This window comes from Musa acuminata, chromosome BXJ1-6, assembly GCF_036884655.1.
Source record: "Musa acuminata AAA Group cultivar baxijiao chromosome BXJ1-6, Cavendish_Baxijiao_AAA, whole genome shotgun sequence".
NCBI classification, from domain to species: Eukaryota; Viridiplantae; Streptophyta; class Magnoliopsida; order Zingiberales; family Musaceae; genus Musa; species Musa acuminata.
In genome coordinates, this window is record NC_088332.1 from 42337811 (window position 1) to 42364043 (window position 26233).

Consider the following 26233-nt stretch of genomic DNA (forward strand, 5'->3'; position numbering starts at 1 on the left):
TTACGGTATTCAAGATATGCTTTTTCGTAACATTCATCCTTGGCAATAATATTTAATTATTTCAAATATCAAAACAGTTATTTCATTATTCTAAACAGCCCATAAGAGGGATTCACAGGAAAGAGCCTCGTACACTTTATCAACACTGTCTATATGAAGCGTAACAAATTTCTGTAACAATGCTGCTCCGACGAGGACGAGGACGAGGACGATAACGATGACGACGACACAAGTAAAGACTATTGGGTAGAAGTGCATACATGAAGAAACGACTACGGTTGCATGTATTTTTGGGTAAAGGTCAGGTCATGGAGAAAGGAATACGAGGGATGGCACGTAGGCAGAGGTCCGACTTCCTCCGGCACGTAATCGAGAAGGTCTCGCTCATGTCCAACTCCTGGGGCATCCCTTCATCTCCCGATGGGAGCTCCCAATCAAAGTTGTAGAGAAGGCTAGCCAGGGAAAGCTCTATGCTCTTCAAACCAAATGACATCCCTGGGCATATCCTCCTGCCTGCCCCGAAAGGTAAGAACTCAAAGTTGGTTCCCTTGAAGTCGACCATGGAATTCCTCCTCTCGAATCTCTCTGGCTCAAACTCAGTGGGATTGTCCCAGTATCGAGGATCCCTTCCCAAGGCCCAAACGTTCACGAATACTCTTGTCTTCTCTGGTATCTGGTAACCAAGAACCTCGCACGTCTCCCGGCACTCTCGGGGGAGCAGCAGAGGAACAGGAGGGTGCAGCCTCAGAGTCTCCTTGATGACCAGTTTCAAGTAGTTCATTCCGTTGATGTCCTTCTCCGTCACCTTTCCCTTTTCTCCGACAGTCTCCCTCACCTTCTCTTGCAACCTCCGCATCACTCTTGGATTCCTCATCAGCTCCGACATGGCCCACTCCATTATTCCTGCGGAGGTCTCGCTGGCCCCACCGAGCATATCCTTTATTGCAAAAGGAATCCAGAAATTAGATTCTCGAAACTGCGACTATAAGGAAAGATTAGGGTTTCAAAAAGAGCATACTAGCATCATGGCTTTCATGTCCTCGTCTGCTAAGGGGAATGACAGGCTACCTTCAGCGTGAACTCTCAGCATGACATCGACCAAGGCCTCCTCCTCCTCCTCCTCCGGTTGCTCTGCGGACTTCCTTTCTCTGCGCTCTTGAATGATGCTATTCAGGATCGCGTCCATGTCACGGTGTAACATCTGCATCTTGAAAGTCGCGCCACTGAGAAGTTTAATTATCGGCCATGACGGGAATAAGTCTGCCAAACTGAAGCCTCCGGCAGCTTCCAGCGTTTGCATCACTATCCGTATGAACTCTTTCTGATACTTGCACTTGCTGCCGATGACGGACCGGGAGCCTATGTCATTAGTGTTGGGCTGATGGCCCATATTCAGCCCATGTGGGCTTTATCAGCCCACAGCTCACACCCCCTCTTAACCTAACCCTAATTAAGATTAGGGGGGTGTGGTGGCTGTGTTTTAGAGGCAGATTAAAGCTATAAAAAGGCAGTAACGAGGCAGATCTTTGTAGCGACGAGATTCCAAAGAGAAGAAGGAGAACAAGACAGAAGAGGAAGAGAAAGAAAGGGAAGAAGACAAGGACAACGCAGAGAGACTGTTAACAATCATCTAGCAGTGTTCTCATCTCAGGTTAGATCAAATCTACAGTAGGCTCTTGCTGTGATTACTTGGGAGGTTTTAGATATTGTGGGCAGTAACGTGATCCTTGTATCCCAGTTATTCTCTTGTGGTTGTTGCTTGGGTTTTGGGCAAGAGATTGAGATTTGTATATTCATTATTCTCATAGTGGATTATCTCTAGTTTGCCCCGTGGTTTTTACCCTTCACATTGAAGGGGTTTTCCACGTATATCTTGGTGTTCTGTTTGATTGTGTTTCCATTTTATTCCGCTGCGTATTTTGGTCTTCTAGTATTTGTTCCTATACAAAAGTTATTCCTGTTTTATATCCCCATCAACTGGTATCAGAGCGGGGTTTTGGTGATTTAATTTTTGTATTTGAACATGGAGGCCAGTAATATTTCTCGCATGATTAGTTTGAATGGAAATAATTGGATGATATGGAAACCAAGAATGGAAGATCTCTTGTATTGCAAAGATTTGTATGGACCTTTGCAAGGGGATAGTGCAAAACCTACAACTATGATAGATGATGAGTGGAAGAGGTTAGATCGAAAAACAATTGGATTTATTAGACAGTGGCTTGATGATAGTGTATTTCACCATGTTTCTACTGAAATTTCTGCATATTCTCTTTGGAAAAAATTGGAAAGTCTCTATGAAAGAAAAACAGCTGGCAACAAAGCTTTTTTGATCAGAAAACTTATGAACGTAAAATATAGAGAGGGTGCTTCTATTGCTGAGCATTTGAATGAAATGCAGAGTATTACTAACCAGTTATCCTCTATGAGAATGTCTCTTGATGATGAGTTGCAGGCATTGTTACTTCTCAGTTCATTACCAGAAAGTTGGGAGACACTGGTGGTTTCCCTTAGTAATTCTGCGCCAGATAGTATTGTCACTATGAGTCAAGTAACAAGCAGTTTGTTGAATGAGGAGTTGAGAAGAAAGAGTTCGGCAACATCTCAGAATGATTCACAGGCACTTATCTCAGAGAACAGAGGAAGGTCAAAGTCTAGAAGCAGTTCACGTATGGGTAGGAGCAAGTCAAGATCAAGAAAAGATATTGTTTGCTATAACTGTGGTGAGAAAGGACATTACAAGAACCAATGTAAGCAACCTAAGAAGAACAAGAAAAAGGGAAAAGAAGTGGAGTCTACAGAGTCAAAGGATAATACTACAGCTACAGTGCAGGGTGGTGATTATTTGATTTTGTCTCCTTCTGATGATATTTTTTCTTGTGTGTGTCAGGATCTTGAGTGGGTGATTGACACAGGTGCTTCTTATCATGCTACACCACGGAGGGAGTTTTTTGCTACATACAGGTCTGGAAACTTTGGTGTTGTAAAGATGGGCAACTATGGCACAGCAGACATCATTGGCATGGGTGATATCCATTTAAAAACCAACCTTGGCTGTAAGTTGGTACTTAAGGATGTGAGGCATGTGGTTGACTTGAGGCTAAATTTAATTTCAGTTGGAAGACTAGATGATGAAGAGTATGAAAGCAGATTTCACAGAGGGCAATGGAAGCTCAGTAAGGGTTCTCTTGTTATAGCTAATGGAAAGAAATGTCATACTTTGTACAGGTTGCAGGCTAAAGCTTATGGTGAGCAGTTAAATGCTACAGAGAAAGACTTCAGTATGGAGTTGTGGCATAGGCGATTGGGACACATGAGCGAGAAGGGGTTGCAAGCTCTTTCCAAGAGAGAGGTATTACCAGATCTCAGAGGTATACATCTGAACTCTTGTATTGATTGTTTGGCTGGTAAACAACATAGAGTTTCATTTGCTAGTGCTGCTTTGTCTAGAAAAATGCATGCCTTAGACCGTGTTTATACAGATGTATGTGGTCCTTTGAGGACAAAAACTCCTGGTGGATCTGTTGATGTTCTTGGTATAAGTGGTGCACTTTATTTTGTCACTTTTATAGATGATTTTTCCAGGAAAGTTTGGGCTTATGCTTTGAAGACCAAAGATCAGGTTATTAATGTCTTCAAAGAGTTTCATGCCAGGGTTGAAAGGGAGACAGAAAGGAAATTGAAATGCATAAGATCAGATAATGGTGGTGAGTATATGGGATTGTTTAATGACTATTGCAGGTCGCATGGGATCCAACATGAGATGACAGTTCCTGGTACACCTCAGCATAAGGCAATTGCAGAGAGGATGAACCTCACCATCATGGAAAAGATCAGATGTATGCTTTCACAGGCCAAGCTACCCAAAAGGTTTTGGGATGAGGCTTTGAGGACTGCAGTTGATGTGATCAACTTATCACCATGTACAGCCCTAGATGGTGATGTTGCAGAGCATGTATGGTCAGGGAAAGATGTTTCCTACAGGCATTTGAGAGTGTTTGGTTGTCGTGCATTTGCACATGTTCCAGATAATGAGAGGTCCAAGCTAGATGGTAAGTCTAAAGAATGTATTTTTCTTGGTTACTCACATGATCAGTTTGGTTACAGGCTTTGGGATCCAGAAAAGCAGAAGGTGTTCAGGAGTAGAGATGTGGTCTTCTTTGAGGATCAAACCTTTGAGGATTTGAAGAAGAAGGCACCAGCCAAGACTTCTGTAGAAGGATTAGCAGATTGTGACCCAGTTATTCCTCCAGTATATCAGGGTGATGGGGGAGATGTGCAGGAAAATAGTGTAGAGCCTGATATTGATTTACCTGTAGGACATGTTGAGCAAGAAGAAGTAGGAGAGCAAGTTCCCGCAGAACCTCAATTGAGAAGATCTTCTAGACAACGTCAACCTTCCAGAAGATACTCTACAGATGAGTATGTGATGCTTACTGATGCAGGTGAACCAGAGAGTTACCAGGAAGCAGTTGAGAGTGAGCAGAAAGAGAAGTGGTTAGTTGCTATGCAGGAAGAGATGGATACTCTTCAGAAGAACCACACTTATGATTTGGTGCTGCTACCAAATGGAATGAAGGCCTTGAAGAACAAGTGGGTTTTTAGGTTGAAGACTCAAGAATATTGTTCTCAACCAAAGTACAAAGCTAGATTGGTTGTGAAAGGCTTTGGTCAAAAGAAATGTATTGACTTTGAAGATATATTTTCTCCTGTTGTTAAAATGTCTTCTATTCGTGTTGCTCTTGGTATTGCTGCTAGCCAGGACTTGGAGGTTGAGCAGTTAGATGTGAAGACAGCTTTCCTTCATGGTGATTTGGAGGAGGAAATTTATATGGAGCAACCAGAAGGCTTCAAAGTCAAAGGTAAAGATAATTTTGTCTGCAAGTTGAAGAAGAGCTTGTATGGGCTAAAGCAAGCTCCAAGACAGTGGTACAGAAAGTTTGATTCATTTATGACAGAAAATGGATACAAAAGAACGGCTTCAGATCATTGTGTGTACATCAAATGGTTTGGTGAGAATTTTATTATTCTCTTACTTTATGTTGATGACATACTTATTCTTGGAAAAGATATGTCTAAAATTGACAGGTTGAAGAAGGAACTGAGTGAGTCTTTTGCAATGAAGGACATGGGGCCAGCAAAGCAAATACTAGGCATACAGATTTCTCGTGACAGGAAAAACAAGAAGATTTGGTTGTCACAGGAGAAATACATCGAGAAGGTATTGGAAAGATTTAGTATGAGCAATGCTAAGCCAGTTGGTTCTCCTCTTGCAGGTCACTTCAAGTTGTGCTCAGAACAGAGTCCGTCAAGTGATGAGGAGAAGGAGAAAATGCAAAAGGTTCCTTATGCTTCAGCAGTTGGAAGTTTAATGTATGCAATGGTATGTACGAGGCCGGACATCACATATGCAGTGGGTGTTACTAGCAGATTTCTTGCAAATCCAGGCAAAGAGCACTGGGCAGCAGTGAAGTGGATTTTTAGATATCTCAGAGGGAGCTCTAAGGTTTGTTTAAGCTTTGGAGGTGGACCACCTGCGTTAACAGGTTACACAGATGCAGATATGGCAAGAGATATAGATACGAGGAAGTCTACTTCAGGTTATGTACTTACTTTTGCAGGGGGAGCTGTGTCACGGCAATCCAGGTTACAAAGGTGTATTGCTCTCTCCACCACAGAAGCAGAATATATTGGTGCTACAGAGGTATGCAAAGAAATGTTATGGATGAAAGAATTCTTACAAGAATTGGGGCTGAAACAGGAAAATTATGTGGTGCATTGTGACAGCCAGAGTGCCATCCATTTGTGTAAGAACCCAATGTTTCATTCCAAGTCAAAGCATATAGATGTCAGATACCACTGGATTCGAAATGTATTTGAAGAGAAGCAGTTGCAGCTTCAGAAAATTCATACAGATGACAAGGGAGCAGACATGTTGACGAAGACCTTAACAAAAGAAAGACAGGAGATATGCCGACAGTTGGTCGGTATGGCTTCACATTGAGGAGTCATGGGACAGCCTCCCTTATGGGCTGAAGGGGGAGGTTGTTGGGCTGATGGCCCATATTCAGCCCATGTGGGCTTTATCAGCCCACAGCTCACACCCCCTCTTAACCTAACCCTAATTAAGATTAGGGGGGTGTGGTGGCTGCGTTTTAGAGGCAGATTAAAGCTATAAAAAGGCAGTAACGAGGCAGATCTTTGTAGCGACGAGATTCCAAAGAGAAGAAGGAGAACAAGGCAGAAGAGGAAGAGAAAGAAAGGGAAGAAGACAAGGACAACGCAGAGAGACTGTTCACAATCGTCTAGCAGTGTTCTCATCTCAGGTTAGATCAAATCTATAGTAGGCTCTTGCTGTGATTACTTGGGAGGTTTTAGATATTGTGGGCAGTAACGTGATCCTTGTATCCCAGTTATTCTCTTGTGGTTGTTGCTTGGGTTTTGGGCAAGAGATTGAGATTTGTATATTCATTATTCTCATAGTGGATTATCTCTAGTTTGCCCCGTGGTTTTTACCCTTCACATTGAAGGGGTTTTCCACGTATATCTTGGTGTTCTGTTTGATTGTGTTTCCATTTTATTCCGCTGCGTATTTTGGTCTTCTAGTATTTGTTCCTATACAAAAGTTATTCCTGTTTTATATCCCCATCAATTAGCCAACAGCACCAATTTCTTACTGAGGTTCACGGTGGAACCAGTGTTGGACAACAGGACTATCGACCGCACAAGATTAAGCACCTCCTCTTCCCGGATAAAACGAAAAGATTGGACTCGCTTGGCACTCAATAGCTCCACGATGCTCATCTTGCGCAGCTCCCTCCAGTGGAATCCATACGAGGTAAAGCCGACGCCCCTGTCACCGTATGTGGCGGTCTGGAGATTCAGGTTAGTGGGCCGAGAGGCGAAGCTGACGTCGTGGGTTTTCATGATCTCAGCAGCCGCTTCGGTAGATGAGACAACGAGGGTGAGGACCTCACCGAGCTTCAGGAGTATCACGGGGCCAAATTTCTGAGATAAGGCAGTGAGGGAACGATGCGGCAGGCCACCCAAGAGATGGTGCAAGCTGCCTATGATAGGGAGCTTAGATGGACCGGGAGGCAGTGTGGCACGAGCACCGCGACCAGACCTGTTCTTCTTGAGTAGCAGCAGCGATACGAGGAGGACGAGAAAGGAGAAGAGGAAGGAGGTGCTGGGGAGATCCATGGTTTAATTGGTTTTCTGGTGATGAGGCACCACAGGCCCGTACACCCTTCTTATACACATGACAGTTACGAGTTTCGCATGCAGCTTCCCGGTTGAGTAGTGAGAGACGTTACCGTATCATCACGATAGTTCATCTGGGTTCATAGTCTCGATGGTACAACAAACAAAATAATGGGATCACAACGGTGGCGGTCAAATTCGTTAGCCACTTTAAAATGAGAACAAGCTACAAAATCTGATAAATAATCGTTATATGTATTATTTTTTCTACAATCTCTGCAACGCCAACTTTCCGTGATTGTTTCGGTCGCAAGCAAGCCGCCATGGACGTGTCCTACTCCGAGGGTATTAGTTTCATTCTGTATATCTTTGACCATGTTTCGGAACGCAATTGTTTCGTTGGTCAAGGAAAATCGAACTTTGAAAGATGACCATGATATGGTTTGATTTGCAATTTTCATTCATAATCATCAATATTCTAAATCTGAAGTCCAAATAATAATAAAAACATTAGTATAGTATCATTTCACGATGTTTTGGGACAGGTTCATTTGGGACAAAGCTTGTGCGGCATGCAAAAGAAAAGTCCAAGGTGTAGTCTCTAACACTTAGAGATGCGTCCATGTTCAGAGGCCACCCGTTGTCTTATTTCTTTGAGCATGTCATAAGATGGATGTATGTGAAATTGACAGTGACACAATGACGAGTAAAGACATCAAGAAGATGGTGCAAGCCGCCTTAGATAAAGAGGTTAGATGGATCGGGTGTCAGTCTGGCACTAGCTCATTGGCTAGAGCTTGTTATTCTTGTAAGTCGCAGAAGGAAGAGAAATAGGAGAGCGGAGAAAACGTAACCCAAGTGTTGGTGAAATCCATGGTTGTATGGAACCGATGAGCAAGAGGCCACTCTTTTTTCTTTTTTTGATAGACATGACAATGTTTTCTTTTTTTTTTACATAATTTCTAGGTCAATTGATGATGAATGACGTTACCTATTATAATACAATGGCAGCTCAATCAAATCAACTGGTCATGGCAGTGTTGGTGGGACATTAGACCGATTTCCTGAGAGATTTGAACATTTGTACGTCGAATTTGACCGTTTTGCTTGTTGATGATCGACGTGACCGTTTGGCAGCTCAATCAAATCTCCGGTCATTGGCACTGTTGGTGGGATTGAAACAAACAATTAGCAAACCGAAAGTTTGCATAGCAGGGATCTTAGAAAAACAATATGTATAGTAATTATTCATTGTCGCTTATTCTCATTCTGTGCAGCAGTAGAATTTGACCGACATTTCGTTTTCCCAAAGATTTGATTTTATAGATTATACCTTCGACTTTCCATAATGAATATTGGATAACTAAATTAATAATCAAAGTGATCGAGATGTTAGTGATATAATTATTTTTGAAGTAAAATAAGAGTACTGATTAAAAAATACTCAAGATATGAATTTTTTTTAGGAAATCATCCTTAATAATATATTCATAAATAGAGATGAGAAACACAATAATAGTTGACGCAATACAAATTCCATCCAAACAAAAACTGCACTTATGGCCACATATATTGGCTCTCTCTTGGTCACATATGCCTGCCCCTAATCAAAAATCCTATACTGAATCAAATTCCTATACATCTATTCACATAACTTGCTTTCGGATGTCATGATGTTATAAGTCTTAATATTTCATGTGGTTGTGATAAATTGAATTTGAGTTATTAGGAGCGAGACTTCTCACGATCTCGACCACAATGCTACCAAAGAATTATTATATAAACTATCAATCCATCTCATAAAAAAATAAAGATTCAAATCCGTCACGACCTCTTTAAGCTGATCTACTTATCCATCTATAGCTTCACGCAAGGATCTCCATTTTATTACTTCACCAAAGTTCTTGCTGGTGGTAGGTATCGCCTCCATTGGTGTTTTTAGATCCAACTAGAAGAACATGAATTTGATGATCGATATGTTCCTACTTTACCTATCTTATGTGACCGGAACATATTTTCCTTGCCTTAGTTACAAGTCAAAGAAAATTCCATGAAGATCAAAAGGAGAAAATGAATTCCATAATATATTATTATTTAAGAGAAAAATACTAATATAAATCATAGTGAGACTCCAAGTGTTATCATTTTTATGTAAATTGGTCGGTCGTGGGTCAAAAGCACTTTTGAGTTTGGTGTTATTGGAAACACAAGCCAGAGGTAAACTGCCTTGGACTCCTACCGGTGATTGCATAGATGCCTTCCAATTTTTTTCCCGATGCTTAATTATATACAAGCCTCGATCCTTATCAGTATATAATGATGCATATGTTATTGTGTAACACATGATTCAGAGATCCCCTAATGGGCCTCCCATCCCATCCCTCCAACAAGAATATTCACAGAAATTATGAGGCGAATGGAGTATTAGTGCCTTCCATCTGGATAACACACAGTGACAGTGGAATTTCCTCCCTTGATAAGGTATGCTATTCCTCCTCATCCGAGCCTTCGAAAAGAAGAAATTTCCTACTTTCCTCTCCGACAAGAAATTTTCTTGGGTTTGATCAGTGCAGCAATACCTCTTAAACTGGCCTTGGCATTAAGGTATCTAGAGGGGTCTGTGCCTTCATAGTCAAAGGAGGCAATGTGAGGCAATACCTCTTAAACTTCTCGTTCACACAGCTTAGGATAAAACTGAAGGTGGAGAGAGAGAGAGAGAGAGAGAGAGAGAGAGAAGCCGTTGAGTTTTTCTTGAGGTCCGTTCCCCCTTCTTCGTGATGATATCATGATGCTCTTAAAATTGTATAATGCATCGTGATGTTGGTAAAATTGTTTTCAATTTATGTTTAAATTAAAACTATCATTTTTTATAGAATAATAGTGACATCAGTTAGTTGTACTTATTTGAGTATTTTTTTAACGATAAAGGAGGAGAATTATCTCATGTTTTGACTTACGGTGGTTATTTTACAAATGTTTGGCTTATCATAAAAATTTAGTGTAGTCTTCATCTATTAGTGTATTCTTTACTTAACTTCGAGATAACCTATCAAGTAGAATTTTTATCGTATGGGTCTTTTAAATTATTCTCGTGTCACATTATGTGTTCACAAATAGGTTTTCTATTATGTTAGAGCATGGTGTTGTATCGACTTGAGTCGTACGACTGTGATTTTTATCTTTAACACAAAAAAAAAAAATCTTTCTCTGATGCAAATATATACAATATACACCATTTCCAGTTCAAAGTCATTAAAAATAAAATGATTACCAACAATTGACAATAATGATAACCACAACCCATAATTTCTCTGATGCAAATTTATACGATATGCACATTTAATAAAAGTCTAACCTAATTACTTCATTCAAATCTTGAGATTTAATAGGTGACTGTTGTTGTATGTTAGTTGGAAGGTAGTGATGAGTATGATGTTCGATGACAAAACATGCTCTATCTTGATGTTTCTTATTTTCCTCGTGCTCTCTTTGTTTCTCAAGTTTTTTTTGTTAAACTCTGTGAACTAATGAGAATAATATACCTCTCCAATCAATTCTTTAACACCAAGGCATCTACCTGTGAAACATGGACACAAGATAGCTAATGAGAATACAACCAAACCAACAGAAACATGTTCTAATACTGTGCACGCTTTAGATCAATGGTTCCAAATGTTGGGAAAAACACGTGAAAGCCGAATATTCATTTCCTCCTTGTGTATCAAAATGGGTTCCTTATTAAAAATACCAACTTGATATCCAAATGAAAATATCAATCAACACAGCATAAACAAAAGAACAAAAATAATGAGATCAAATATTTTTAACGTGGAAAACCTAATATGAAAAAATCACGGGACCGTAGTCCACCTCAAACTTTCACTATCAATAGTAATGATAATAGGTTTACAATCGGTCTTCTCTCGAATAAGCAGAGGATCACAATAATATCAAGATTATAAAAAAGTTTTAGATCTCACAAAGTGAATATAACAGGAAAGTATCTTAGAGAAGGTAAACTGTAGATCAACACCGTTAGGATTGTAGAGTTTGCTACAAGGATTCTCTACGTAAAATTTGAGTCAAAACTGAGAACGTTTTGCCACCGATCGTCAAGCAGAAAGCTCTAAAATATTACTTTCTCTCTCTTACGTGCGCCGTCGCTCGCTGCACGCTGGACACTCCCGTTTACTGTGCACACACGCACGCGCAAATCCTATCTTTTTAAGCCCAATTGTCCAAACCCACATATGGGCTAGACTCAACACCAAATAAGGCTAACGAATTAATCGATCCTGAAACACGACACATGATAGCCTTTTTATTCATGCTGCTTGAGGAACTCAAAACTAACTTTTTCTTACCAATCCTGTAAGGATAATACAAAATCATTGTCTCATTCTTACTTGTTGGGGAGCTAGAGATTTAATTCTCACGTATGATTTTGTTGTTGCCTTGATGTCATTGACCATGAAATCGTCATTTTTTGATTTGATCACAAAGACACAAGCTCATCTAAGGGGAAGGTTGCGAGGAGCAATTGGAGTGGGAAGTGGACTCGATTGACGCGATCCCGAGGTACTGTTTGTTCATCAAAGACGGATTTAATGTCATCCCGAAATGCACCTTAGTCTTGAAAGGGTTCATGGGCATGTTGATAGCAATAATCAGTTCCCTACAATGACTTGAATGCTGCTTACAACTGCACCAATGTGCATGAGAAGAGAGTGGTTTCAAAGTCCTAGCAAATTTACAAACAAGGTATAACTTTGAGGTGGAGTTGGTAAATGTGCTCCTTTCAAGATTTAATACCCAGTAGCGGAGAGGTCATATATGGTGTTCCAACAAGTCTGATATCGGACAAAAAGTTTGACACGAATAATTAAATTATTATATGTCGACTGGAAATTTTAAGTGTCTTACAACTTGCTTAAACGAAATATAAATTTAATAGCTTTTGGACAGGACATAGTTTGATGGAGATACGTTAAAACTTCACGATTTATAACCTCATCTGACATGACATGCTCAAGACTAAAGTATGTATGTGATTCAAACAAACAATTAGCAAACGGTAAGTCTGCATGGTATGTGATTGAAACAAACAATTAGCAAACCCGTTGATTCTCATTCATTCTTGTGTAGCAGCAGAATTTGACCGGCATTTTGTTGTCCTCATGATTTGATTTTAGAGATTGTACCTTCGACTTTGCATAATGAATCAGTCAAGATTGGATAACTAAATTAATGGTCAAAGTGATCGAGATATTAGTGATATAATTTTTTATTTCAAAAAAAAAACTTGCTTAACTAAATCAACGGGTTACAAAAGACATTCCGATATGGGAATGTAATAAAAAGCTAAATCGAAAATGCCACTCCTCTCTTTAAAAAAAATAAATGATTGAAAAATCTGATCAATCAGTTGGTCATCTTATTTTTTTAATAAATAAAAAATATTATATATATCAAAATATGTAAAACAATATTTCTTATGGACGACGGATAACATAACTATGCATCAAAATCAAAATGTTCATCAACATCATTGTGTCAAATTCCACGTGCACAAGTTCAAATCTCTCAGTTCAACGGTCTAAACTGCCACCAACACTGCCATGGTAACGAGCTGCCATAGCATGATACGGTCACGTCAACGTCATTAAATGAGACGGTCAAATTCGACTTGCACAGATTCAGATCTCTCATTCAGACCGTCAAAAAAATCTGACCAACAGTGCCATGACCAGTTGATTTGATCGAGCTGCCGTAGCATGATATGGTCACGTCAACATCATTAAATAAAACGGTCAATTTCGACGTGCACAGATTCAAATCTCTCAGTGAGAAGGTCATAAAAGTCCCACCATAATTGCCATGAACAGTTGATTTGATTGAGTTCTGCCATTGTATGATACGGTCACGTCAATAATCATAACCTATCAACTATGTACAAAAATCGCAACCACTGTATGTCTATCAGAAAGAAAAGGTGGGGCCTCTTGCTCCTTAGATCGGATACAACCATGGATTTCACCAACACGCGTTACTGTCCGCCCTCCGCTTTCTCTTTCTCCTGCTGCTATTTCACCCAATCCATCTAACCTCCTATTGTAGGCCGTTTTCACATCTCCATGGTGTCTTACTTTGTTATTGTTTCACTTATTTATAAAATTGGATTAGTCATATTTCACAAGACCATTATAAACAATGAAATATGGATAAAAGGATTATAAAAAAATTATAATCTTTCACTAATATCATATATTTATATCTCCTTTTAGTATACGTGTATCCAAGTATTTTTTTATCTTAGGGAGGTTTTATCTTTTTATGAGCGAGAGTATAAGGTCTGTAATAAGTAATTAGGAGAGTTCATTCTATCATTATCATATTTTAAAGAATCATATCATAATTAGATTTTTTTGATCGATTATCATAATCAAAATCCAATCACATTCATAATATATCTTATCAAATTAGATAAGATAACATAATATAATATTTTCTCATTTAACCCATTAATTGATAAGATATAAAAAATATAAAATAAAAATAAATAAAAATTTATTTAAAAAATATATTTAATTAGATTATAAAAATTTTAAAAAAATAATTTACACATGCATATGAATTTTTATAAAACAGATCAATAAATTCAATAAATATAATACCATATTAAGTTTGACTATCAATACGATTTATAATGATCGTATTTCATATTTCTATAATCAATTAATTAACTAATTGATTGCATCGAATCGGTCAATATATACAACATCATCATCCAACAAAATCAAGAATTTTTGGTTCAGCTCTAACCTTAAAAATCGTGGGATCAGGATAGAGCCCTTAAATAATATGACATGAATAATAGTAGGAAACACTTTGCAGGTGCGGACATAATCAATAATATGACATGAACTGTTTATTTGCGCGCTAGAGAGAGCGGTAAAGGTAACTATCAATCAACTCTTACATTATTAACCGTTCACTCGTCACTGTCTTACGAATTTATGGGATACACCGATGTGTTTTCTGCATCGATTGAGAGTGGCCTTTCGTTGTTGCTTGTCTTGGATACATGCAGATGCTCACATTATTGCTTCTTTTCGGTTGCACCCTGAATTCGTCGGTGCCTAGTATAAAATAGCTATTCAACGAGTTCAACAATCCAAACTTGGATTTATAATAATTTGAACCAAAGTAGAATTCTTGATTTGACTTCATCTTGTCAATTCCACATACATCCATCTTATGACAAGCTCAAAGAAATAATACAAGAGTTTTATTTTGCATGCCGCACAAGCTTTGTCCCAAATGAACCTGTCCCAAAACAACGTGAAATGATACTAAACTAATGTTTTTATTATTATTTGGACTTCCAGATTTAGAATATTGATGATTATGAATGAAAATTGCAAATCAAACCATATCACGATCATCTTTCAAAGTTAGATTTTCCTTGACCAACGAAACAATTGCGTTCCGAAACATGGTCAAAGATATACAGAATGAAACTAATACCCTCGGAGTAGGACACGTCCATGGCGGCTTGCTTGGGACCGAAACAATCAAGTAACGAACGGAAAGTTGGCGTTGCAGAGATTGTAGAAAAAATAATATATATAAATATATATATAACAATTATTTATCAGATTTTATAGTTTGTTCTCATTTTAAAGTGGCTGACGAATTTGACCGCCACCATTGTGATCACAAGTTTTTGTTTGTTGTACCATCGAGACTTTGACCCAGATGAACGATCGTGATGATACGGTAACGTCTCTCACTACTCAACCGGGAAGCTGCATGCGAAACTCGTAACTGTCATGTGTATAAGAAGGGTGGACGGGCCTGTCGTACCTCATCACCAGAAAACTGATTAAACCATGGATCTCACCAGCACCTCCTTCCTCTTCTCCTTTCTCGTCCTCCTCGTTTCGCTCCTGCTACTCAAGAAGAACAGGTCTGGTGGCGGAGCTCGTGCCACCCTGCCTCCCGGTCCATCTAAGCTCCCTATCATAGGCAGCTTGCACCATCTCTTGGGTGGCCTGCCGCATCGTTCCCTCACTGCCTTATCTAAGAAATTTGGCCCCGTGATACTCCTGAAGCTCGGTGAGGTCCCCACCCTCGTTGTCTCATCTACCGAAGCGGCTGCTGAGATCATGAAAACCCACGACGTCAGCTTCGCCTCTCGGCCCACTAACCTGAATCTCCAGTCCGCCACATACGGTGACAGGGGCGTCGGCTTTACCTCGTATGGATTCCACTGGAGGGAGCTGCGCAAGATGAGCATCGTGGAGCTATTGAGTGCCAAGCGAGTCCAATCTTTTCGGTTTATCCGGGAAGAGGAGGTGCTTAATCTTGTGCGGTCGATAGTCCTGTTGTCCAACGCTGGTTCCACCGTGAACCTCAGTAAGAAATTGGTGCTGTTGGCTAATGACATAGGCTCCCGGTCCGTCATCGGCAGCAAGTGCAAGTACCAGAAAGAGTTCATACGGATAGTGATGCAAACGCTGGAAGCTGCCGGAGGCTTCAGTTTGGCGGACTTATTCCCGTCATGGCCGATAATTAAACTTCTCAGTGGTGCGACTTTCAAGATGAAGATGTTACACCGTGACATGGACGCGATCCTGAATAGCATCATTCAAGAGCGCAGAGAAAGGAAGTCCGCAGAGCAACCGGAGGAGGAGGAGGAGGAGGCCTTGGTCGATGTCATGCTGAGAGTTCAAACTGAAGGTAGCCTGTCATTCCCCTTAGCAGACGAGGACATGAAAGCCATGATGCTGGTATGTTCCTTTTGAAACCCTAATCTTTCCTTACAGTCGCAGTTTCGAGAATCTAATTTCTGGATTCCTTTTGCAATAAAGGATATGCTCGGTGGGGCCAGCGAGACCTCCGCAGGAATAATGGAGTGGGCCATGTCGGAGCTGATGAAGAATCCAAGAGTGATGCGAAGGTTGCAAGAGGAGGTGAGGGAGACTGTCGGAGAAAAGGGAAAGGTGACGGAGAAGGACATTAACGGAATGAACTACTTGAAACTGGTCATCAAGGAGACTCTGAGGCTGCACCCTCCTGTTCCTCTGCTGCTCCCCCGAGAGTGCCGGGAGACGTGCGAGGTTCTTGGTTACCAGATACCAGAGAAGACAAGAGTATTCGTGAACGTTTGGGCCTTGGGAAGGGATCCTCGGTACTGGGACAATCCCACTGAGTTTGAGCCAGAGAGATTCGAGAGGAGGAATTCCATGGTCGACTTCAAGGGAACCAACTTTGAGTTCTTACCTTTCGGAGCAGGCAGGAGGATATGCCCAGGGATGTCATTTGGTTTGAAGAGCATAGAGCTTTCCCTGGCTAGCCTTCTCTACAACTTTGATTGGGAGCTCCCATCGGGAGATGAAGGGATGCCCCAGGAGTTGGACATGAGCGAAACCTTCTCGATTACGTGCCGGAGGAAGTCGGACCTCTGCCTGCGTGCCATCCCTCGTATTCCTTTCTCCATGAACTGACCTTTACCCAAAAATACACGCACCCGTATTCAGTTCTTCATGCATTCACGTCTACTCAGTAGTCTTTACCTGTGTCATCATCGTTGTTATCATCCTCATCCTCGTACTCATCCTCATCGGAGCAACATTGTTATAGAAATTTGTTACACTTCATATAGACAGTGTTGATAATATAATGAAATAACTGTTTTGATATTTGAAATAATTAAATATTATTGAAATGTTACGAAAAAGCATAGCTTGAATACCGTAAAATTTCATCAAAATCCTGATTTGGCTTATTTTCTAGTCAACTGTATCTCTAGCCCAACTAAGAGACATTATGAATAAAGATAGATATAAGTATCCAACTAAACCAAACTCTTAATAATAGTTAAGGGTCTGAGATTTCTTGCTTTACAGCTTGTTTGATCATTAATGATTCTGTAAAGCTTCTCTTAATCACATAAGCCAACGCTTGAAGGCATAAAATATCCAATTTGTGCTTATCATTCATATTCAAAATGATATATCCATTTTTGGAGGTGTAAAGCAATGACATCTCTATTCCCTTCCACAAAATTATAAGTGTTTATAGATAATTTTGTGGAAGGGAATAAAGATGCCTTTACGCTTGAAACCATCTAAAAGTCGACAAATCTATTCATAGATGTGGTATTATCTTTTGACTCTATAGGCTCTACTTCAATTCTCTTTTTCTTGTTGTTGTTAGGTTTCTTACATTGATTCTTGTAATGTCTTTTCTCTATCACAATATTTTTTCTTAATATTGACTTGCTTTTACCGGTGCGTGAACTGCTTCCATCCTTGAACTTTTACCTTTCTTTATTCTCTAATCAATTTGAGTTGTTGCTGAAATCTTTTTCCTTAACTCGTCATTCAACAAACTGCTTGTTACTTGGCTCATCATGATAACACCGTCTAGTATAGAATTGCTAAGGGAAACCATTAATGTCTTCCAACTTTCTAACAATTAACTAAGAAATAACAATGCATGCAACTCATCATTAAGAGATATTTTTATAAAGAAACACTAGTCAGTGATACTTTATATTTTATTCGAATGCTTAGCAATAGAAGCCTCCTATTTATATTTGATTAGTATTTATATATGAAAATCAATGGGAGCAAATTTATTATATGTCTTATATATATATATATATATATATATATATATATATATAATATTTTGCTTGCTAGTAATGATATTAGTTTATTATACCAAACTAAGAAATTTCTCATCAAGAATTATAAAATTGTTAATATGAATGAGACATTTTATGTTATTAGCATTGAGATATTTAGTGATAGATTTCAAGAATTACTATGACTGTCTCAAAAATGATATATTGATCTAGTTTTAGAGAGATTTAGTATATAATTTTGTTTAAACTATAATAAAAGTAAAAGTTTTAACCAAAATAAGTATTTTTAAAAATAAAAAATAATCAGATAAATTTTTTTTTTATGTATATGTAGTTGAAAGTTTATTATATGCTCAAGCATATGCATGATTAGATATAAGTTTTATAGTTGAAATACTGGGTAGATACTAGAGTTACCTAATAATTAAAATACTGAAAGACTATAAATAATCTATTAAGATATCCATAAGGGATAAAGGATTATATGTTCGTATATATGAAATTAGTTCAACTTAAAATGATGGTATTTTCAAGTGCTAATTTTGTAATATATCTTGATAATAGGAATCCCACTTTACATTTATATCTATATCAGTTGGCCAGGTAATTTATAGGGAAAAACAAAAAGTCATATTATTACATTCTTAAAATTAGAAGTTAATTTTGTGGCATTCTTTGAGATCATCAATAAAGCTTTATGATTGTAAAATTTTATCTTAGGACTTGATGTAGTTCGACTCAATTACCAAATCGCTGAAGATATATTTTGACATATCATAGTAACTTTGTTCTCTAAAAATGATATGTACTGTTATAACTTTATGTATGATATATAGTACTTGATGGTTAGAGAAGAGAGTTCAGAAATCACTAATGTCAATTAATAACTTGAGTTCCACTACATTGATTATTGATCCATTCACTTGGACTTACAACCTAAAATGTTTGAAAGAATATATTCTTATGATTGGGTATACGAGCAACCCATAAAAGATATGATGATGCATATTTTAGTTGACATAATAATTGATATTCTTGCTTATGTATTTAAAGTTATTATTTTTATTATTCTGTTCAAAATTATTTAATATGATAATAGGATTGTCTTGACAAAATAAATTATAGAAGCCATTTTAGACTATATTATGAAGGGCTAACAATGTTGTGGTACATAGCAGAAAGCATAACATTGATGACATACAATCTCTCTAACTCATATTTTTACTTAGATTTAATGTAGTATTATTATATTTATTAGACTTATTAGCCTTTTTTTTAATTTGTGTACATATAAACTTTTAAAACTTTATAATCTAATTGGGTAAAATTATTTTAAAATAATTTTTTTATTTTTTTATTTTAAACCTCTTTGTTTCTTACCGATTAATGGGTCAAGTGCGAGAATGTTAGATTATGTGACCCTATCTAATTAGGTAAGATATATTATAGATATGATTGAATTTTGATTATGATTATCGACCAAAGTCCAATTATGGTAGGATTCTTTAGAGGATGATCTCGATGTAAGGGAGTCTCATAATTACTTATCATAGACTCTTTATCTTGCATATAAATAGACAGAATCTTTTAGGGACTATACACTAATAATTGGATACACACAATACATGGATATATGGGTATGGATACGTGACATGATTTAGAAATTATAGATCTTCTCTTATCTCTTTTAGTCACGTGATTTAGTCAATGAAAAATTGCATATCTTTTTTTCATCTTCCTTTCATCTCTAAATCCATCACGCAGTGATCCTATGAAAGATAATGAAAGAAGAAAAGGCGACTTTAGTTCTCATTACACATCGATATTACTATAGCTTTTGGATCTTATGATGATGCATCCATAGATTAGATAAAGATTTTTTATCCAGCATCTTAAATTTAGATATATTATTATTTGATTTTAAATTTTAATATTAATATTTTTTTTGTATAATAGCATAAGGATGAACTGTTTCAATCGACAACGAACTTGTTAGCGTAGACGATTAAGGTTGCCAAAGAGTTCAAGGCATCAACTCACTAACCACATAAGGCTGCTGTCACGAGCAGAGCCTAAACTAATCAAGTTCATATGAGATGAGTATTACGTCGCATAAAAACGGATTACATAATGGTAACGCAGCTTATGTTTATGTACATAGACGTGACTTGAAGAATGATATGAGTTTTCCTATGAGTCTGATATCGGAGGAAAAGTTTGACACGAATAATTAAATTATTATATGTCGACTGGAAATTCATAAGCATGCATTTTGAAGTGTCTTACAACTTGCTTAAACGAAATATAAATTTAATAGCTTTTGGACAGGACATAGTTTGATGGTGATACGTTAAAAGTTCACGATTCATAACCTTATCTGACACGACATGCTCAAGACTAAAGTATGCATGTGATTGAAACAAACAATTAGCAAACGGAAAGTCTGCAAAGCAGGGATCTTAGAAAAACAATATATAGTAATTATTCGCTATCGCTTATTCTCATTCATTCTTGTGTAGCAGTAGAATTTGACCGGCATTTTGTTGTCCTCATGATTTGATTTTAGATATTATACCTTTGACTTTCCATAATGAATCAGTCACGATTGGATAACTAAATTAATGGTCAAAATGATCGAGATATTAGTGATATGACTTTTTATTTCAAAAAAAATAAATTTTCTTAACTAAATCAACGGGTTACAAAAGGCATTCCGATATGGGAATGTAATAAAAAGCTAAATCGGAAATTCCACTCGTCTCTTTAAAAAAATAAATGATTGAAAAATCTGATCAATCAGTTGGTCATCTTATTTTTTAATAAATAAAAATATTATATATATCAAAATATGTAAAAAAATATTTCTTATAGACGACGGATAACATAGCTATGCATCAAAATCAAAATGTTCATCAACATCATTGTGTCAAATTCCACGTGCACAAGTTCAAATCTCTCAGTTCAACGGTCAAAACTCCCACCAACACTGCCATGATCACGAGCTGCCATAGCATGATACGGTCACGTCAACGTCATTAAATGAGACGGTCAAATTCGACGTGCACAGATTCAAATCTCTCAGTGAGAAGGTCATAAAAGTCCCACCAAAATTGCCATGAACAGTTGATTTGATTGAGCTACCATAGTATGATACGGTCACGTCAATAATCACCAATTAACCTATCAACTATGTACAAAAATCGTAAGCACTGTCATGTCTATCAAAAAGAAAAGGTGGGGCCTCTTGCTCCTTAGTTCGCATGCAACTATGGATTTCACCGACACGCGTTACTGTTCGCCCTCGACTTTCTCTTCCTCCTACTACTACTACTTCACTCGGTCCATCTAACCTCATATCGTAGGCGGCTTTCACATCTATATAGTGTCTTACCACGTTACGAATCATGTTTCATAAGGTTATTATGAACGATGAATTATGGATAAAAGAATGATCAGAAAATATCTAAAATCTCTCAATAATATCATATATTTATATCTCCTCTTATTTACATATCTGTATATTCAAGTATTTTTTTATCTTAGAAAATCTTATTTTTCTATGAGCGAGAACATAGGATCTATGATAAATAATTAAGAGAATTCATCCTATCATTGTCATATTCTAAGGAATCATATCATAATTAAATTTTCTTGATCGATTATTATAATCAGAATCCAATCATATTCATAATATATCTTATCAAATTAGATAAGATAACATAATCTTTTTTTTTTCACTTAGCCCATTAATTGATAAGATAAAAAATATAAAATATAAAAATAAATTTATTTAAAAAAAATTATATTTAATTAGATTATAATTTTTTAAAAAAAATAATTTACAAATGCACATAAATTTTTATAAAACAAATCAATAAGTTCAATAAATATAATACCATATTAAATTTGACTATCAATATTAGTTATAACGATCGTATATCATATTTCTATAATCAATTAATTAACTAAATGAGTGTAATCAATATATACAACATCATCATCCAACAAAGTCCAGAATTTTTCGTTCAGCTCTGACCTTAAAAATCGTGGGATCAGGATAGGGCCCTTAAAACCTTTAGATACAAAGACAAGTAGGAAACACTTTGCAGGTGCGGACATAATCAATAATATGACATGAACTGTTGATTTGTGCGCCAGAGAGAGCGGTAAAGGTAACTATCAATCAACTCTTACATTATCAACCGTTCACTCGTCACTGTCTTACGAATTTATGGGATACGCCGATGTGTTTTTTGCATCGATTGAGAGTGGCCTTTCATTGCTGCGTGTACTGGATACATGCAGATTCCCAAATTGTTGCTTCCTTTGGGTTGCACCCAAAATTCGTTAGTGCCCAGAATAAAATAGCTATTTAATGTGTTCAACAGTCCAAACTTGGATATATTAATTTGGATCAAAGTAGGACTATTGATTTGACTTCAACTTGTGTATTTCATGTACATCCGTCTTATGACATGTTCAAAGAAATAATACAACGGATGGCCTCTGAACATGAACGCATCTCTAAGTGTTAGAGACTACACGTTGGACTTTTCTTTTGAATGCCGCCGCACAAGCTTTGTCCCAAATGAACCTGTCCCAAAACATCGTGAAATGATACTAAACTAATGTTTTTATTATTATTTGGACTTACAGATTTAGAATATAGATGATTATGAATGAAAATTGCAAATCAAACCATATCACGATCATCTTTCAAAGTTAGATTTTCCTTGACCAACGAAACAATTGCGTTCCCAAACATGGTCAAAGATATACAGAATGAAACTAATACCCTCGGAGTAGGACACGTCCATGGCGGCTTGCTTGCGACCGAAACAATCAAGTAACGAACGGAAAGTTGGCGTTGCAGAGATTGTAGAAAAAATAATATATATAAATATATATATATATAACAATTATTTATCAGATTTTATAGTTTGTTCTCATTTTAAAGTGGCTGACGAATTTGACCGCCACCATTGTGATCACAAGTTTTTGTTTGTTGTACCATCGAGACTTTGACCCAGATGAACTATCGTGATGATACGGGAACGTCCGTCACTACTGAACCGGGAAGCTGCATGCGAAACTCGTAACTGTCGTGTGTATAAGAAGGGTGTACGGGCCTGTGGCGCCTCATCACCAGAAAACTAATTAAACCATGGATCTCACCAGCACCTCCTTCCTCTTCTCCTTTCTCGTCCTCCTCGTTTCGCTGCTGCTACTCAAGAAGAACAGGTCTGGTGGCGGAGCTCGTGCCACACTGCCTCCCGGTCCATCTAAGCTCCCTATCATAGGCAGCTTGCACCATCTCTTGGGTGGCCTGCCGCATCGTTCCCTCACTGCCTTATCTAAGAAATTTGGCCCCGTGATACTCCTGAAGCTCGGTGAGGTCCCCACCCTCGTTGTCTCATCTACCGAAGCGGCTGCTGAGATCATGAAAACTCACGACGTCAGCTTCGCCTCTCGGCCCACTAACCTGAATCTCCAGTCCGCCACATACGGTGACAGGGGCGTCGGCTTTACCTCGTATGGATTCCACTGGAGGGAGCTGCGCAAGATGAGCATCGTGGAGCTATTGAGTGCCAAGCGAGTCCAATCTTTTCGCTTTATCCGGGAAGAGGAGGTGCTTAATCTTGTGCGGTCGATAGTCCTGTTGTCCAACGCTGGTTCCACCGTGAACCTCAGTAAGAAATTGGTGCTGTTGGCTAATGACATAGGCTCCCGGTCCGTCATCGGCAGCAAGTGCAAGTACCAGAAAGAGTTCATACGGATAGTGATGCAAACGCTGGAAGCTGCCGGAGGCTTCAGTTTGGCGGACTTATTCCCGTCATGGCCGATAATTAAACTTCTCAGTGGCGCGACTTTCAAGATGCAGATGTTACACCGTGACATGGACGCGATCCTGAATAGCATCATTCAAGAGCGCAGAGAAAGGAAGTCCGCAGAGCAACCGGAGGAGGAGGAGGAGGAGGAGGCCTTGGTCGATGTCATGCTGAGAGTTCAAGCTGAAGGTAGCCTGTCATTCCCCTTAGCAGACGAGGACATGAAAGCCATGATGCTGGTATGCTTTTTTTTTTAAACCCTAATCTTTCCTTACAGTCGCAGTTTCGAGAATCTAATTTCTGGATTCCTTTTGCAATAAAGGATATGCTCGGTGGGGCCAGCGAGACCTCCGCAGGAATAATGGAGTGGGCCATGTCGGAGCTGATGAGGAATCCAAGAGTGATGCGGAAGTTGCAAGAGGAGGTGAGGGAGACTGTCGGAGAAAAGGGAAAGGTGACGGAGAAGGACATCAACGGAATGAACTACTTGAAACTGGTCATCAAGGAGACTCTGAGGCTGCACCCTCCTGTTCCTCTGCTGCTCCCCCGAGAGTGCCGGGAGACGTGCGAGGTTCTTGGTTACCAGATACCAGAGAAGACGAGAGTATTCGTGAACGTTTGGGCCTTGGGAAGGGATCCTCGATACTGGGACAGTCCCACTGAGTTTGAGCCAGAGAGATTCGAGAGGAGGAATTCCATGGTCGACTTCAAGGGAACCAACTTTGAGTTCTTACCTTTCGGGGCAGGCAGGAGGATATGCCCGGGGATGTCATTTGGTTTGAAGAGCATAGAGCTTTCCCTGGCTAGCCTTCTCTACAACTTTGATTGGGAGCTCCCATCGGGAAATGAAGGGATGCCCCAGGAGTTGGACATGAGCGAGACCTTCTCGATTACGTGCCGGAGGAAGTCGGACCTCTGCCTACGTGCCATCCCTCGTATTCCTTTCTCCATGACTTGACCTTTACCCAAAAATACATGCAACCGTAGTCGTTTCTTCAAGTATGCACTTCTACCCAATAGTCTTTACTCGTATCGTCGTCATCGTTATCGTCCTCATCGGAGCAGCATTGTTACAGAAATTTGTTACACTTCATATACACAGTGTTGATAAAGTGTAGGAGGCTCTTTCTTGTGACGTCCTCTTATGGGCTGTTTAGTATAATGAAATGATCGTTTTGATATTTGAAATAATTAAATATTATTGCCAAAGGATGAATGTTACGAAAAAGCATATCTTGAATACCGTAAAATTTCATCAAAATCCTGATTTGGCTTATTTTCTAGTCAACTGTATCTCTAGCCCAAATAAGAGATATTATGAATAATTAAATATTATCGCCAACTGTATTTCTAGTCAATTTTATAATTGAGGACATCAATTAAAAATTTTTAATTTTTGAAAGAGAAAACTATAATTTTTACATAAGATATATAAAAGAAATTTTTAATTTATGAAAGGGTAGAATTGAAATGTAAACATAATGACATAGATTGGAATTAACCTATGAGGGGTAAAACCATCCTTTTTAATAAAACCTTAAATGTCCCTTTGTACGATCATTGCATAAGGCATGGTCGTTGCTTGCATGCGGCCTCCAGCATTCAGTTGACGTTAATTTTGGCTAGCAAATATTGTCACAATAGTGCTGCTCGTGCATCGTAGGTCAACCATTGGAGGCCACCGTCCTCAATGATACTGTTGTCAACAGCAACCTATCAATAGTGGTCCATTGATCAAACATGATAAAATTTTATATCGCCCAAAAGCAGGCGATAAGATAGATTAGATAGAAAAGAAAATCGACAATATCAATGAATCATTCATGCATCGTAAATGAAAACAACATATTTTCATGAGCAAAAGGTGCTAACAAGTAGATCTAAGATATTTGATTTCACAACTATAGTTAGCAAGTATAAAAAACATCCTTGTACTATTATGTAAAAAACTTAAATAACAAAATCTGAAATTAAATAATAATATATTTAAATTTACGATATGTATATTTTGATGCTGCTAAAAAACATTTATCTAATCTATGAGCGTACCATCATTAAATTCAAAAGCTCTAGTGATACCGTTTTGTAAAGAGAACCATACTCACTTTCTCCTCTCTTCCTATTTTTCACAAGAGCACTATGGGCGATCAATTTATGGACAAAATAAAGATGAAAGAAGATATATAATCTTTCATCACATGACTAAAAGGAGATGTGAGGATCGATAACCTTTCGATCATGTTACATATCCAACCGATGATTGTACAAATGCCATCCAAAATTTTCCCCGATGCTTAATTATATAGATCCTTATCAATATATAGCAATACATATATTATCATGAGTCTTTTAAATTATCCTCCCGTCACATCTTGGACTCGCAAATAGATGTTCCATTATGCTAGAGCATGGTCTGTCATTGTATTTATCAAAAATCAAGAAGAAATTCTATCTTCAACTGAAACTTTATCAGAAATAAAAGAATGGATCGTTGTGCCCGAAATCATTCAAAATAAAATGATTACCTAACAATAATGATAACCACAAC

At 38.2% G+C, this 26233-nt stretch overlaps 4 protein-coding genes across 4 annotated transcripts; 3 read left to right on the forward strand and 1 right to left on the reverse strand.

Annotated features, from left to right (window-relative positions):
• Nucleotides 1-242: 242 nt before the first annotated feature.
• LOC135677863 (desmethyl-deoxy-podophyllotoxin synthase-like) lies at nt 243-7211 on the reverse strand. The gene is made up of 3 exons (XM_065190277.1): nt 6658-7211; nt 1019-1378; nt 243-937 (listed from the first exon to the last, which is right to left on the reverse strand). Exons 1-3 carry the CDS (start codon nt 7201-7203, stop codon nt 302-304), a joined length of 1542 nt encoding a protein of 513 aa, XP_065046349.1. The 5' UTR covers nt 7204-7211; the 3' UTR covers nt 243-301.
• A 7867-nt stretch (nt 7212-15078) lies between these two features.
• Nucleotides 15079-16907, forward strand: LOC135677864 (desmethyl-deoxy-podophyllotoxin synthase-like). The gene is made up of 2 exons (XM_065190278.1): nt 15079-15995; nt 16077-16907. The coding sequence occupies exons 1-2, from the start codon at nt 15096-15098 to the stop codon at nt 16710-16712; spliced, it is 1536 nt and encodes a 511-aa protein (XP_065046350.1). The 5' UTR covers nt 15079-15095; the 3' UTR covers nt 16713-16907.
• A 6102-nt stretch (nt 16908-23009) lies between these two features.
• On the forward strand, nt 23010-23957 carry LOC135677084 (desmethyl-deoxy-podophyllotoxin synthase-like). Its single transcript, XM_065188993.1, has one exon. It carries the CDS (start codon nt 23022-23024, stop codon nt 23940-23942), a length of 921 nt encoding a protein of 306 aa, XP_065045065.1. The 5' UTR covers nt 23010-23021; the 3' UTR covers nt 23943-23957.
• A 17-nt stretch (nt 23958-23974) lies between these two features.
• LOC135677085 (cytochrome P450 71D10-like) lies at nt 23975-24887 on the forward strand. Its single transcript, XM_065188994.1, has one exon. It carries the CDS (start codon nt 24011-24013, stop codon nt 24641-24643), a length of 633 nt encoding a protein of 210 aa, XP_065045066.1. The 5' UTR covers nt 23975-24010; the 3' UTR covers nt 24644-24887.
• Nucleotides 24888-26233: the final 1346 nt, after the last annotated feature.